Raw genomic sequence first — 15990 nt, 5'->3', positions numbered from 1 at the left:
ATCCTTTGTACATGGACCACCACTTTATCTAGCAATACTAGTGTCTGTAGAGAATGAAACACCTGCCAGGGATAGTAAGTGTCTAGGTAGGACCACATACCGATCACTGGTATGTGCATCAGATAGGTAGGCTTGGTATGTACATACAGTATTGTAGATGGCGGTCAAGTCAAAAAAGTGCTAAGTAGACTAGTCTCTGCCTCCGGTATACTCAGACTGTAAAGTGTAAAATACTTTCCCCAACGGCCCGGCTTTTTGAGGTTCCTCCGCCTATGATATTCTTCCTCGGTCATCTTTAGTCTGAACTTGGGGAGTTTAGTGAGGTCCTTTGGCTGATCGTGTCATGGTCTGAGTCTGATAATTAGAACTAACTAAAAAAAAGAGAAGAGGATTGAGAGCACTGACTATCATCTCTCACCCTCCCCCTAGTTCCGCTTTCATTCTCTCTCATTGTCCAACCTTGATCCAGCTCAGTCCTTCGTGTATGCGCCATGTCCAATATTTTCGCATACCCTAGGTTCCTGTGATCTGTTGTTCATTCTTTCTTCCCTTTATCGTCTGCGTTTTTGTTCTCTCTTTTTTTCTCCCCCGCCTTCTCTCTCTTCAACCCCTGAAGAAGTTGCTCCCAAACCACGCCCGACTCGAAGAAAAGTCGCGGTTCCGCCTTCACACCTCGTCTTCCTCTTACCTGTACCGATCGGAGGTAACTTGCGAGGTGGACTCGATCTCGGTGGTTTAATTTCCATGCTTCAACATTCTGGGCGATAAGGAGAGCAGCAAGCAAGTGCTTGCTGCGGGAGTCGACACGGAAGGTGTGTGTGCATGTGTCAACTTGGCTGCATCTATTTGACCTTAAAATCGTTCTTATGGACGATTCCAATCTCCTCTTGCTGTCCTTTCCCTTCATTACCAATATTACTGAATCAGGGACTAAATTCTCAAATGTTTCATGCCTCCAGGTCCAGACTCCTCCGTATCTTCCGCCAATTCGGCGCATTCTCCGCCGCTGCATTCCACAGATTCCTCCCGCCTGCGTGACGATTGCCTCTTGGCTGCTCCATTGACATCATCCTTCACATCGCCAGGTGCGTCGAGTCTCTCGACCGCTGGTTCTCCTGGCCGCCAGACCTCCTTCCGAGGGACTAGTTTGACCTCGAATCCGCCGACCACACTCCCCACTCTGCCGAAATATCGGGGTGCTTGGGATTCGTCTACTTCGTCCCCGGAAAATCGGAAAGCTGAAAGTAGCATCTACTATACGACTGCCTGGGGCTCCCCGTATGCTGCACCCAGCCCTCGGAGACTCTCGTGGTCATTAAGTCAGCACGCTGGTATTGATCGAGGCTCTGGGGTTAGCTCTCCGACCTCGATGCGCAGTGGGATATACCACGGGTCTGAAACAAATAACCCGGAAGTAGTCCTTACATCTGCTCCCGAACGTTCGACTACACAGCTGCACGGCAGTATCCGCAACCGTTCGCCAGGAAGAGACATATTTGGTAGAAGAGGAGGAAAATCTATCAAAGATTTCACGCAGGATTGGATCAATCAATACCTTTCAGGGCAGCCGAGGACTGAACGCAGCAATTGGCTGAGCGACGACTCGGGTAGCGAGGCTCCATCCTTCTTTACGGCTCAAAATCACTTTGCAGACGATCTCTCTGACGACTGGCTCGGTTTAGAACACGACAAGCGTGAAGACGATTTACTTAGAACTCCGACATTGGCCGACTTTGTGAACCGAAGGGCGGGATCTGGCAACGGAGAAGGCAACGCAGCTCGTCAGAGGACTAAAGAATATCTGCACAAGAGAGCGGAAACATTGCGACAGGAGGACTTTTGGGGTTTCGCATACGACAAAGATCCTCAGCCCATCACCATGACGGACACAAAGGAGACGCAGCTTTCCGCTGAACCGGGGCTTAAGGCACCGATTTCAGTCGAGAAGCCGCTGCCTCCTCCCCCAGCAGATACTCTGAACGAGGATTCTTTGGCTTTGGGGAGCATGGCAAACCCAGAACCTAGAGCCATGAAGACACCGGTTTCAGATAAACCTTCACAAAGAACAAGAAAGAAAATCGCGTGGCGTGGAAAAGCATGCATGATCGCGCTTCCACCGGAAGATAAGCGAGGCAGCAAAGAATCTGGGTACCGCTTATTGACTGTTGAAGACGTCAACAAGCGCCTAAAAGCATGGGAAGAGCAAGGCTATGATATTCGAGGTTTTAGTGTCGGTGCATCAGAGGATCCTTGGAATACGGAATTGGGAGGTCTAAGCCGTCCCACCTGGCCCGATGCTGCCGGCGTGCAGGAGGAATGGGATTCTCGAAGTTATACCGTTTGCTTCCCGAATAAAGCCGTATGGGATGCATATGTGAATTTCCTTCAGGAAGAGAAGCTACGAGCTCTGGGTGTATCCTTTGATGACGATGTGCAACCGTCAGTATCGCCTGCATCGGCCGCCATGAGCCAAATGGCACCGTTCCCTGGTCTTGTTTCCTCACCACCAATCCCGACAGCGTCTGCGGCTAGTAACCCATTGTCGTTATCTCACCCATTCTCGCCCCAGCTGAGCCAGTCCACAAATGCCCGAAACGGAATGGGCTCTTTAGCTTCTCCTGCGTCGCAGTTCGGAGTCCAAACCCCTTTCCTGGGCGTGGATCAGAACCTTCTCCCAGGGTATCATATCCCGTTTCAACCGACGCCTCCTGCACAGGGATCCCTAACCCCCCAGAGTTTCTTCAATGCTCGTCAAGCGGGCGCACCGCCAACCCTTGCTGGCACACTTCCGAACTTAACCTCTATCTTGTCCCCGGTTTCTCCGTTGAATGACCAGAATGCTTTCCACCCTGGCCTGAACGAACAATCCGGCCTGCCGAAAGTACCTTTTAACAATCATATGGGTCACGATATGCAAGACAACACGACAGAAGGTCAGCTTTTACGTCCTATACACACCCCTACCGAAAACCTGGATAACTTCCATGCTTCGACTGTTGAAATTGCCCACCCCACGCCTCGTGGTCATAGTCGTGGCCACAATTTGAGCGAGACACTCCAGAAAGGACTCGATCAATTTACACAGTCTGATTACCATCTGGAGGAGTCGATAAATAGACAACTAGACGAAGGCGACCGCGAACCTACTCATACTTTCAATAGCTCAGATATACTGCAGTCTCGGTGGGCCTTGCCAGAGAATAGCAACCATGATATCCAACACCTTCCTCAACATGTACATCAATATTATGGCGGAGCATATCCGGGAGATAATGCCCACGAGGGCTCGGATATCGATACCAACCCCAGTCTTTCAGGTACACCTCATGGACTTGCAAACCACATACCTTGGCATGAACCGAAGCCTAGTGCTGGATCATACGGTGGTGGGCACCGTTCGAAGCTTTCATCCTCTACTTTGAACGTTGATGCGAAGGCATTTGATCCGACCGCATCAAATCCTTCGCACGCTTTCCCGTTCCAAAACAATTCCTTCCAATTCCCAACACCGGACCATCCTATGTTTACCTTTGGCTCTAATGCAGGCTTCAAACAGCCAACAGATTCCTTCAATGTGTCTGCTCCTTCCTTCACGCCAGGTTCTTTCAATGTCGCAGCGCCAGTTTTCAATCCAACCCAAAACTATTATTCGACCGGCCCTGACCAATCTGAAGGCGGCAGAACCAAGATCTTTGATGATGTGGATATGTGTCAAGCACAGAAAGGCTCTAAAAAGTCGAAAGCTATTCCCATCGTACGCCCAGATGACAACGAAGGGAAGAAACACAAGGATGAGGAAGCTGAGAATGACAATAGCCGATCCGCTCCAACAGATCGTCACAAACGTGCCCGCCGTAGCCTTGAAGGTCCTGATGGAGAAGCTCAAATCAGTGATTCGCATGCTCTGACAGAAAACATTAATGCTCAGGCAGCACAAGGATCGAATGCAACTCATGTGCCTGCCGGAGGTAAAGAAAACGCTTTGCCTGGCAAAGCTGATGCCACCTTGGTGGGACCAGAAGCTCTTCCAGCCCCAGACAGAAAATCACAAGAGCGAAAGGACACTCCTGTCAGTGAAGCATCAACCTGGACGCCTTCTGATACTAAAGACGAGAATGCCATCAAACGTGCAGAATGGCCAGAAGAAGGACAGGTAGCGGCAAGCGAGCCAGAAGCAGTTGGTAATGAGAAATCTGACTTGAAGCGATCACTAGTGGATGAGGCAACTGCCACTTCTATTAGTCCTAAAGAGCAAGAGCAACCCATGGAGGAGCGGGCCGATACTCGATTGAATGGCTCGGTGCTTTCACCGGGTGCTAAGCTGTTCGAATTCAAACCATCCGTGACTGAGTTTGTACCTTTCGCGGTCGAAGAGCCAAAAATTACCCCTGAAAGTACAATTGAGAAAGATGACACCATGGCTTCGCAATCTGCAGTTGCTCCACCCCAGGAAGACTTTGAGTCGACTCAATTACGAAACGCCCCGGCGGATGATACACCTAGAACCAATGATTTCCAGCCGGAACAAGACTTGGAACGTGATTCCGATCAGGATTCCCCTGATGACGAAGAGCTGAATGCTATAATGGAACAGTTAAATGGAGACTCTGATGTTGGAATTGAAAGATTAAGCACTCCCCACCCTGCGAACCGTTTCCCAGAATCCGTTTTAGGGCCGTCAAAAGAAAAACGGCACGCCCCCGCAGAGATCAGGAGTGAAGCTCCAAGTCCCAGTCCAGGAAGGGGACCTATCTCCCAAGCATTAACCGTACCAAAACTTGATTTCGACGCCCAATCCCAGTTCTCGGTTACGCCCTCGAAGAATTTTGCCTCCGCTATTCACTCACCCATCCGACAGTTGGTTAGCCGAAACGACCATATCAGTGACTGGGATGATGTTATTTCATCTGGCGAAGATGAGAAGTTGGCAAATCGAAGCAGATTCTTTGACCGCCGCATTCATGATCTTGTCGGCTCTGTTGTTGAAGAGCGTCTCTCTCCTCTTGAGCGTGCATTGATAGCTATAGAGAATTCCGTATCTGCTATGACCTTGGGGTCACAGAATAAATGGTCATGGAGCGCCTCTGTGGAGGGTGAGGAAAGCGATGCTGACGATGAAGAAGAATATGATGAGGATGCATCCTACAGAGAGAAGTCGCCCATTCGCCAGAGAGATCGGAAGCTTGACAAGTTAAAGAGCGTGATCCTCGAAGCTTTAGCAAGTCGTGATATCCCACAAGAAATAGAGAAACCGGCCACTTCCGAAATTACGCAGCTCCAGCAAAGTATTACAGATCTGCAGGCTGTGACCCTTCAAAAGCTTGCGCAAGACTCTACGAGTGATTTGCGAGACATGATTGAAGAAGTTGTCTCAGCTCAATTTACCCAACAAAAAGCTCGCCCCTCCGAAGCTGATGAAATCGGCGCCGATAGCCTTATGCTTCAGATCAGTGGCCTGAAGGAGATGCTAAGGGTGAGCGATGAGCGGGCTGAAGAGGAATACAGAAAGCGTAGAGAGGCGCAGGACTCTGTTGTAGAGTTCCAACGGCTCTTGAAGGTTGCTCAGGATGTTTCTGCTCGGCATAGCGAAGCGGCCGAATCTGCTGAAACCCGTCTGCTCCAGTTTAAGGAAGAGAAGATCCCTTACTTTGAACAGGTCCAGTCCAGGGCTGAAACACTTGAGCAAGAACATGCAAAACTCAAGCTGACTCTAGCCGAAATCTCTTCGAAGAATATCACCCTCGAAGGTACCTTGGATGAATACAGGTATTCTAGCGACCACTGGAAACAGGAAAGTGAACAGTCGAAGGCCGAGCTCCAAGGAGTCAAAGCTGAAAACAAGAATCTACGCGTAACTATCGACAGTATGAAATCGCGGATTGAAGACGGATTGAGTGTACGCCAGAATCTAAGCGAGAGATTTAATCGTCTTCAAGATGAGGTGGCGACGGTGACCCGGGACATTACTCGCGACCAAGCCTCCTGGCGCAGACGGGAAGAGGAGCACGTGGCTAGGTATAATGAACTTCAGGCAGCTTACAACCGAGAGGTGAAGCTTCGTGAGAAGCTCGAGGTCGATATTAGTGAACTTGAGCAGCAGGAGCGGGAAGCAGCGAAGTTGAAATTTATCTTTGGGCAATCTCAACAAGAGAACGCCAGGCTAGAAGAGCTGGTGGCAAATCTCAGGATTGAGAATCACGACCTAGAACTTAGGGCATCTCGCTTCGAGCGTGAATTTAACGAGGCACGGGAGAGCAGTAGGGTTGAGATACAGCGTACCAGATCTTCGCTGGAGGCTGATGTCGAGGCTGCGAATAGCCAGGTCAACATTGTCCGTGCTGAATTAGAAGCACAAATTCTGCGTCTTCAGAGTCAATTGGATAATGTCCGACTCGATAGTGACACGGCACAACAACGCTACGAAATGCTGCTTGAGGAGGCCAACGAGACTAAAGCGAGTGCCATGGCCTCAATGGCTAGTTCCCATGAGCTTGCTATGGAAGAACAACATAGGCTGCATGAGCGCCTACTCAACGATCTTCGGGAGCGTCATGCTCGCGCCTTGCACAATGCATCTGAGGATAGGCAGCGAGCAGAGTCTCATTTGACGGAACGATTGGAACTGTCGGATGATAAGGTCAACCATCTTCAGGATCGTGTCAACCATCTGGAAGAGAGGCTCGAGATTGCCCAGTCCGCTGCTCGTGCTGCGGCTGAAGCCGCACAAGCAGCCAAGGCAGCTCCCACCGCGTCAAGTTCAGCACACTCTTCCTCCCCATCTCTGTCATTCAGCAAGGGAACTATGGTCCCTGAGAAGATCTCTCCTCAAGCTTTACGTGAGTCCATCCTTGTCCTGCAGGACCAGCTACAGCAGCGTGAGGCACGCATCGAAGAGCTCGAGCAAGAAGTTGCGTCGGTCGACAAGGATGCGCCGAACAAGCTCAAAGAGAAGGATACAGAAATCAACTGGCTACGTGAGCTTCTTGGAGTCCGCATCGACGATCTACAGGATATCATCAAGACTTTGTCACAGCCATCGTTCGATCACAATACTGTGCGTGATGCTGTCATCCGTTTGAAGGCCAATCTGCAGATGCAGCAGCAAGAAAAGGAGAGGGCACTGTCAGGACAGGGCCTCCCAAGCTTTCCTTCCCTTTCGCAATTGACCGCCTCGCCGCGCTCTCTTCCTCTTGCTGCCGCTGCTGCATGGGGTAGCTGGCGCAGAGGGAGAGAAAACCCAAATGCAAGCACTTCTGAACAAACCCCGTCCAAGTCGAGTCAAGCATCTGCTTTCCTATCCGGACTTCTGACACCTCCTGGCTCTAACGCTCGACAAGCCTCTCCGAACGTCAATGGTCCAGCTACAGGAACGTGGAGGCGACCGTCCGAGAGCCGCCCACTCAGAAGCTTTGATACTACCCCGAGACAATCATCCTCGCGTGCGAGCAGTATGCAAGGACTACCGAGAACTCCCCCTCTGCTACGAAGGTCAAGCTATGACCATGATGCCGAGCCTACTGACTACGGGGAGGGCTCCTGGGCCGAGGAGAACGAGAGCACAGCTGACGGTCTCGTGTCTGCGTCGCCCAAAGAGACAGGAGATGGTCCATTTGGACCACAAATAATGGCTTAGATTGTTGACATCATCTCGATCCCACTCTTGGCTAACACTTCAAGAGCAAGTATTTTTACATGTTATTATTATGCTGCATTTTTGAGTTTGCTCTCTTTTTTGCTGATCCGAGTTGAGCTTTGCGTTGTATATTTGCAATTAAGCTATGGTTGTCTCTCTAATGGCAGTGGGATTACGATCTCTTTTTTCTTTTTATCTTTTTTTCTTTTCACTTCCATCCCTTTCATGTTCATTTTGGTCTGTCTTCCCCCTCTCTGATACCAATACCACCTGTATGAGTTTGCGGCAATCTTTTGTACAATTCCTTGGCTTCCAATGTTCGTAATGGGTTGACCTCTCGCTCGTTATCCGATTTCTCTCATCACTTTCCTTTCCTCAACATGTCTGCCTTGCGCGCGTTACGTTCCTACAGAACATATTCCAAGCATATTCACCCTTCTCCCCCTCCATTTGATCCATTTTGCTACCAGCCTTGGCTGCTAGAGTATGTAGATACCCTTTACTAATTAATTGGACATACGGTAATTAATACAATTGTTGTCTTGTGAATAAAGTTAGGAAGTTGGATCTAGAGAATATAAAATTTATATATAAATTACTGCAAAATTATTATGTTTGTTTGATTATAACGCCCTGGCCTAACAGTTGTCTCTTAATAAGAACTGTTAAAGACTAAGATATTGCCCGCTATCTATCCCATGAAATATATTAAATGTAATATGGCCGTCTATCTGAATAAAGAAGGAGAAAGAGAAGAAAGAAAACATTAAGGAGAGAAAGAAGAAATCTCAGAACATCCAACGAATCTCCTAGCCGCTCAATCGCCATTCTAAGACCTGTGCGCCTGAACGCGCGGTAACGGTGTATGCACAAGTCTTCTTGATAGCTCCATTTTCCTCATGTCGGCACCGTTTCACTTCAAGACCGTCAAGGTCAATGGGGACTTTGTCAAGAAGGAACGGCCAGGATGGAACAATATCTGGGGGAGGATATCTGGTGTCGACGCTGAATTTGTCATCTGGGCTATTGGCGCGCTGGTGAGGGAGGGAGGTTTTCTCGGTTGGTTGTTTGAATCTTTGGGGACCGGGTTGGTATATGGGATGGCAGTTTTCGAGACAGTATAGGTACAATGAGCCGCCGGAGACGATGGTGGGCGAGTAGTTGCCGCTTGGTTCGTAGAGGGCGAGGATTTTGTTGTCGGGGGAGATGGAGAGGAGGGGGGAAGGGAAGGTTGCGGAGGGGAGGTTGCAGGCGTCCCACCGAGGGACGGTATCAAGGAGATTATATCTGGTGTGTTGCTCGTCGCACTTGCTGGATGGGAAAGGTGGGTTTAGTGGCGGTAGTTCTGCTGTGCGACTGCCTGAGATACCGTCTCCAGGGCGAAAGTAGGCGGATGGAAGGAGTCGGTGGATTTTGACTGTTTGGGGGGTGTCGGATGTGATGGGGGTTGCGAGGCCGATACAGTATCCGTGAATGACGCCTGACTGGAGAGATGCGACGAAGTAGCGTGTGGATCCTTGCGCTGAAGGTGAGGCTTGCTGGCCCTCTTGCGGTGGCTGTTCTTGTTGCGTTGCGGGGAATGAAGGGGGAAGGAGTCGAAGACCTCTAAAGATTAATCGGTATTCGTCTTGTTCTGCAAGCGCCACCGATAAAGCTGCTGAATCAAGGTAGATCCGACCGATGTTTGCTCTCCAGTAGTTGAGGTCGGGGTTGTTTACGACGCTCGGAAAGCCCAAGTACCGCACTCGGGTAGGTTGATGGATGGTTGTTTCTTTGTTGATAGCCACGCGGAGGAGAGCGTCGTCATCTGCGAATTCCAGGGAATCTACGACGCCGTCTGTGTCCTCGTAATGGCCTCTTGTAGTGCTAGTCAACGAGTCATCCTTGCCTAGTACATATTCTGCGGGAGATAGAAGATTGTCACTTTGGTCATTACGGAGACTGTAGATTTGGATTGTTTTCCCCAACCCTATGGCGATGAGGTCCCCTTGAGAGGAGACAGCGATGCTTTGTTTTGCGTATCGTTGATTGATCGACATGCAGCCTGCGCTTCCCCCTTCTACCATGGCACGAGCGACGGAGGTCCACTGCGAACATAGTGTTATACCCCGGGAGTACTTCCATGGACTTGTCGCGTTTACACGCTCGTACACGGTCGCCCGCCCTCCTTTCAAGCACACTAGCTTCCGTCCATCCGTGGAAGCGCCCACCACGGTAGTAGGTGTGCAGTCTTGGGGTAGGTCTCGTTGGGTCACCGATTTCCGAACATCCTGTCGATATTGTAGTAGATTCAATCTGGTGATCTGCGTGAAGTATTTGGTCCATTCGTCTGGGGATAGGGCGTTGATCGTAGAGGGTAGTGACGCCGGAACTTGCTGTAGAGCTTTCTTCAGCATATACGGCGCTGAAGCTGCACATTGCCAGGAGCGACATGTCTGCCGTGTGGCAATATAGGTTTCCACATCGACGTGGAGGAGGATGGACTGGATGATCTCTAAAGGGAGATACGCAGCCATTACCTGCGAAGAATGACAGAGGTAGTTGAAGAAGAATCACGTGTTTATGAAGATATGAAAACGATACTGTTCAGCAGTGAGGGATGGTGATAGGTGAAATGTGAAATGTGTATAGGTCATTATTGTTCTACCCCTATGCATTACTTTCGTCGGAGAGAATGCGTTGAATATAAAAGTCTAAGTCAAATACCGTACAGATCCAGGAGATTCAACATATGACAGACGAACGTATGATTCATTCAGTGATTCATTCAACGATAACAAAGGAGGGTTGAGACGTCATCCGTATCACCGTCGACTAGTGATGTGTAGTTATTCTAGATCGACGGATGGGCGAATGATAGACTCGGCAGTCCCGAAGTTGCGTGATGGTGGGCCTATCGGAACTGCTGATAGCTCAATATAATTCCCGATAGCAAGAAAAACATGCCGTGATCCGAAGGCCGTCTACACCAGAATAACCTTATAGCAACGGTCATTATGGGATCTTGCGAACACCCCGATGGTTGACGTTGTGCAAAGGAGATAAGTGCTCATCCTGTTCAAGCGCCATGCAGGTTTTAGCGCTGGTTACACATCATTCATTTCTTTTAACCTTTGAGAATGCCCATTTGCGGTGATTCTTTGTAAATCAAGGCCTAGTTGGACATGAGGATCCGACTATTTTTCGTTTGCCGCATTTTGATGAGATTTTCCAACAGCCTCACTTAGGCTGGAAGCCGGACGTACGGCGGGGATTATTCGGTAGAGTTCGGGGTTATGTCGGTATTAATCGATTAATCGTGCGACATTTATATTGCGCACTTCCATTTGTCCACCGGTGAAATTGACAACTCGCAATAAGCCCCTAGCCAGAATCCCCTTGCGTTGACGAAAAAGGTACTGCTTTCGGTCACATCCTTGCTCAGATGATTATATTCTTCTCCCGTTTGTACAAGTCCTTGAGGAGTTTCAGTTGATTGACACCCATAGTCTGACGAGGGACATTGTTGGGAAGGTCGACTATGGCCATTCTCATCAATGCCAAACCCATATGGCCAAAGAAGCCTACGATCCTCTCGGCGGAAGATTTAAGCATGGCCGACAGCAGGATAACATGGGTCTCCTGAATCTCGTTCGGGGGGATCGTCAAAATCTTATGCATCGCAAACCAAAACATGTGATTGGGGAAGGGGTTCTTCCGTGGGGTTTTGCCAAAATTGCGCAGGGTTAGAGAAGCAAAACCAGCACCAAGGGCCGTCATTCGGTCGGCATGGCCCTGTTCGCTGATGAAAGGACCTTCGGGGGCTTCGCGCCACCATCCTAAAGCACGTCTACCGCCCTCGGTCTTTTCGTTGCCGTAGAATCCCCAGAGTGCTGGGCAAACGACACGATACTTGGCCCACAAAATGTCAACCATATGATAACCTTTATAAATGAAGGCCTCCGTTGAGAAAATTTGCGCGGCTACAATGCCGACTGGCTCCGCATGGCCGGAGTTGATAGAGGCCTCGGTTATTAGGGACGAAATCAAAGATTTTGAGAAGATATTCAAGGCATAGACCAATAGAGCCGGGACTTTGTTATCTTCGGGATTGGCGATGTCGTCTGGCGGAAAGGCCATGAATTGGCGGATATCGACAGACGGCTCTGGGATTGAAGCGGCTCTTTCGAGCGTCGCACGGATTTCTTGGAGCTATAAGAAATAAACCGGTCAGCTTAGTGTCTCTATGCATTTTGTTATCCTTGAGAGTAAGAGATCACACGTACCTGAACTTTGTTGGCTCCCTTTCCTTCTCGTAGCTGACCAACACATTTCTTGATCGATCGGCGTAGGTCACCCATGTTCTGTTTGACTACAGCGTTGGATTTCCCCTCATCCTTCAGGTATTGCCTGAACCTTTTGAGATGCTGGTGCAGCTCGACATAGCGTGTTTGCACCTTGATTTCCTCCGCAGTTAGACGGCCCCCCCCGACCTTCTTCTGTTGTTCTTGCTGTGATTTCTGCGCAGCTTCCGCCCTCAATCTTGCCGCTTTTTGATCTGCCTTCTGCGCCTCTGCTTGACGCTTTCGAATCTCTTCCTCTAGTCGCTCCCGTTCTTTCCGTTCCTTTTCCTCTTGTGCTGCCTGTCGTTTCCTTTCCGCTTCCGCTTCCGCCTTCTTCCTCAGTTCCTCCGCGGCCTTTCGCTCGGCCTCCCGTCGCGCAGTTTCTTCTTGTTCGCGCCGTAGTTTCTCTGCTTTCTCACGCTCGATGCGTTCCGCTTCTCTGCGGGCTTCTTCTTTCTTGCGGCGGTTCTCTTCCTCTACCTCTCGCTGATGTACCCGCAGAGTTTCCTCGGCTTCTTCCAGCACTTGGTCGTGTAGCTTGGCGACTTTGTCGAGGGCCGCATTATGTTGGGCTTCGAGCTCACTATCGATTCGATCAAGAGTTTCGTAAAAAGATCGGCGTTCATAGGCTTTGACCTTCTTCAACTCAGTATTGTGAACCCGAAGCTGCTCTAGATCCCTAGCTAGATCTAGCACTAGTTGCCGGGACGGACTGTCCAACTCTTGAGGGTAACTTAAACGTCCCATTCCTCCAACCGTGCGCGTGGTAGCAAGGCACTGTCGTAAAAGCGATCGCTGTTTAGGAATATCTTTCCAAGGCGAACAAAAAGATGAATGGTGTAAATGGGAGTTCCAAAAGAAAAACTTGCAAGAAATGTCCAATCAATTGTTCGGGCTAAGCTTTAGATCATAGCTTGTAAACAAGACTAGAAGAAACCGCAACTCGTTTTCCAAGCGCAAACCGGAAATACCGATAATCCGAAAATTTGGATTGTTACACTTAATATGACAGTAACTCACACAGGTAAATTAACAGTCAATGGCAGAGTAGTCGAAGCGGTTAGCTCGGTGACTCCGACGAAATGGGGCAATCCAACTTCGAAAGTCGCCGGTCTGCTATCCGAAGATCCTGGAAAAGGATTGGAAGATATTTCCGTTGTATAACAAGAGATTGATGATGTACAAAGGATGCAAAGGAGTGCCCTGGAGTAGTTTTCCGTGAATAGACTAATAAGGGGGTTTGGAAAAGCGAGTAATTCTCCGGTGGAATGACAAGTACGTGATCTTTATTTGGAGTTTTGTTTAATCAAAGAGCTGTTAGTTAACTAACTTTATTGCCTTAGTCAGCCACCTGGAAAGAACCGTATACTTAGTCAGTTATGCACTAATGGTATTCCTAGCCAACCGTAAGCAGGACCGGGTGGTTAGAGCCTGAGACTTCAGGAGCTGAATCTTGCCAAACAAACCAAACTACAGCTGCATCGTCACCACTAAGTGTTGGAAGTAGTGTAGTTGGGGCACCCGTTCCTCGGTTTGAGGGGCGGGATGGGGCCCTTTTGCATCATCATGAACATCATGAGTTAATTGAAGTGAGAGAAGTCCAGTTCTGCCACCAGGAATCTGACCAGAACCCACGCCATCCGCTCAGAGACATCCTTACCGTTCAGGTTGTGTGGTCTTAGATTGAACATTAATCTGTCTCTCACAATACCAATGACAATAACACACACTGGATACCGTTGTTGTCCAATCTCAGTCTTGTCCGGAGCCCCGCCAACAGCTCCTATGGGTCTTTTGGAACCAAAAAGAAGGCAACTATTGGACCGGTCGCAGCGTAGGGATTATCAATACCGACGGATACGTTCTGTACCGCATGAACTTTCTGCTACGTTGGTAATAATACCCCCGATACGGTTTCACTAGACTATTCTCAGGTTAGTAGGGGCAAGGGTAAGAGGATCATCCAAAGAAGTACCTAGTACTTAGTAGTAAGGTATCCTTACTATGAATAGGAAATACAATGTCTCCTGACTGCTGGAAGATGATACTCAAAATAAATAAATAATGAGCCGAAATTTTATGATAAGATCTTTTCTTATGTCCTCGTTCTCTTATTAAAACTGGGTAGATAGTCAAAAGGGATCTTATAAAGGAAGAGTAAAAAAGAAAGGAAAAAGTGTAAATAAGGAAAGAGAAGAACAAATCCAGTGACAGGAAAGAACCAAGATATATGGGCCATTGGGTAGTAGACTGGACCCTTGGTATTGACCTCCTTAAGATATGGAAACTTTGCCTTAATTGAATTTGTGACAGCTAGGTTCGATCCAACCCGAGTTTTCGCCTCTTGCTTGTCATTACTATCTACATCATTGCTGATCATTGAGGAGAGTACAGTAGAAGAGCAAATGGCGAGATATGTATGGCCTTCAGGTAGCTTCAAAGAATGAAATGATATGCAAGTTTTCTCTTCAGATTCAATCCCGACCATGATTGTTTACTATGATCCATTCATTTAACCGTTTTCCTATTTCTGTTTTGTTGTATTTTCCCCCACATCGCTTTTTTTTTGGGGGGGGGGCCTCTATAGGTACTGTATTGTTCTCTCGACCTGATTGATTCCCATTATACCATTACCACCACCACTAAGAGAGGTACCTCGTACACTAACCTCCATCTTCTTTCTCTCTTCTGAATCTTCATCTTCATTCTTCATTCTCCTCTACCCTCTTCTCTTCATCTCTCTCTCTCTCTCCTTTAGAATTTTCCCTCCCTCTTTCCTCTTACAGCAACTTCCCCGATCATTCCTTCAGGACTATCAATTAATTACCTTTGGATTCTATCAGATTTATTTGTCTGTCATTCTCTCTTCGTGGTCAGATACTTCGTGCTTCGGCCTCGTACATTTTGATCCACCGCGAGAAAAGGAAACTTGATCGTATCAATCTTTCCATTAAGGGATGAACTTCTCATCCTTTAAAGAAGGACGCCAACTAAGATTTTCACACTGAGTTGCCTTCCACCCCCCTTTTCTTCATCTGGAAGTATTTAGGAGAGACTCCGATCTCTTCCGTACAATCCACATCAATTAGGGAAACGTTTTATTTTCCAAACGCAAAAAAGAGAGGCGACACCGTTTCGGAAATCGCACAAGGTTTTAAAAACAAGAAATTTGAAGTTGTTCCGTGAGGTTTTTCGGGGGTGTTTCAGTACGTGGTCTGTGAGCTGTATGGGCAATTTGGGGTCAACCGTCAGCTTTCCATCCGCTTATTTGGTTCCCCTCTCTGCTTCTCCCAAACCTCCCCCCCAATTCGTCAAGCTTCATCCTCTCCTTCGGCTCTGAATCAGAGGCTATCCCTCCGCCGCCCATTCCCAACGTCATTATTTTTGATTGAATATATTTGGATTATTTCGTGTGGATTCTCTCAGCATTGAATCCCCTGCTTATTGTTTTTCGTCTTTTTCTTTTCTTTTCTGCGGGTTCATCGTTTCACTTGTATAAAAAGCAAATCCCGCTTGGTGCGAAAAGGGGAAAGGAGGCGAGATCAAAAAAGACGTCATACAGCAGCATTCCTCAACGTCGGACGATCATTTTGACCAGGTACGCATTCTGAAGGAACTTCAACATCCTGTTCTTGGTCACCCCACAGTTCTAAGCTTCCTATTCACCGACATTCTGCCATCGCCTCTTTCCTCTATTTCAGTGATGCTATCCTTAAGCCCAGGCAACTGCTATGGGATCATCGCAACTTCCATCAATTCACAATGCTACTCTACTACCTTCTTCACGTCCCCTTTCTCTGATCTTCTCTCGTTCACCCTCATTCCACTTCTACAATCGCCCCGCACCTGCTGACCTATCGATTCTCTATCTAGTATACTACTCATAAGCATTTTGCCCCAAATCCAAGCTCTCTCCCCCGGTCGGCCTGGGTTTGTAAACAGCCTCCTAACGAGTCATCCTTCAACACTCTCTTGTCTTCGGCGCAGAAACTCCATCTCCTACACACATAATCCGGTCTCTATTCATTAGGGAAG

The 15990-nt window shown here is 48.5% G+C and overlaps 3 protein-coding genes across 3 annotated transcripts; 1 reads left to right on the top strand and 2 right to left on the bottom strand.

Annotated features, from left to right (window-relative positions):
• The first annotated feature begins 259 nt into the window (after window positions 1-259).
• Window positions 260-8167, top strand: BDW43DRAFT_295101 (putative myosin class II heavy chain (MHC)). Its single transcript, XM_032044023.1, has one exon. It carries the CDS (start codon window positions 950-952, stop codon window positions 7631-7633), a length of 6684 nt encoding a protein of 2227 aa, XP_031893890.1. The 5' UTR covers window positions 260-949; the 3' UTR covers window positions 7634-8167.
• A 49-nt stretch (window positions 8168-8216) lies between these two features.
• Window positions 8217-10601, bottom strand: BDW43DRAFT_22687 (F-box protein). The gene has a single exon (XM_032039470.1). It carries the CDS (start codon window positions 10147-10149, stop codon window positions 8443-8445), a length of 1707 nt encoding a protein of 568 aa, XP_031893889.1. The 5' UTR covers window positions 10150-10601; the 3' UTR covers window positions 8217-8442.
• Window positions 10602-13026, bottom strand: BDW43DRAFT_22645 (putative RNA export mediator Gle1). Its single transcript, XM_032039467.1, has 2 exons — window positions 11899-13026; window positions 10602-11824 (listed from the first exon to the last, which is right to left on the bottom strand). The coding sequence occupies exons 1-2, from the start codon at window positions 12700-12702 to the stop codon at window positions 11054-11056; spliced, it is 1575 nt and encodes a 524-aa protein (XP_031893888.1). The 5' UTR covers window positions 12703-13026; the 3' UTR covers window positions 10602-11053.
• Between the last annotated feature and the right edge of the window lie 2964 nt (window positions 13027-15990).

Source organism: Aspergillus alliaceus, assembly GCF_009176365.1.
Source record: "Aspergillus alliaceus strain CBS 536.65 unplaced genomic scaffold BDW43scaffold_103, whole genome shotgun sequence".
Taxonomy (NCBI): Eukaryota; Fungi; Ascomycota; class Eurotiomycetes; order Eurotiales; family Aspergillaceae; genus Aspergillus; species Aspergillus alliaceus.
This window is presented reverse-complemented; position numbering and strand designations above follow the sequence as displayed.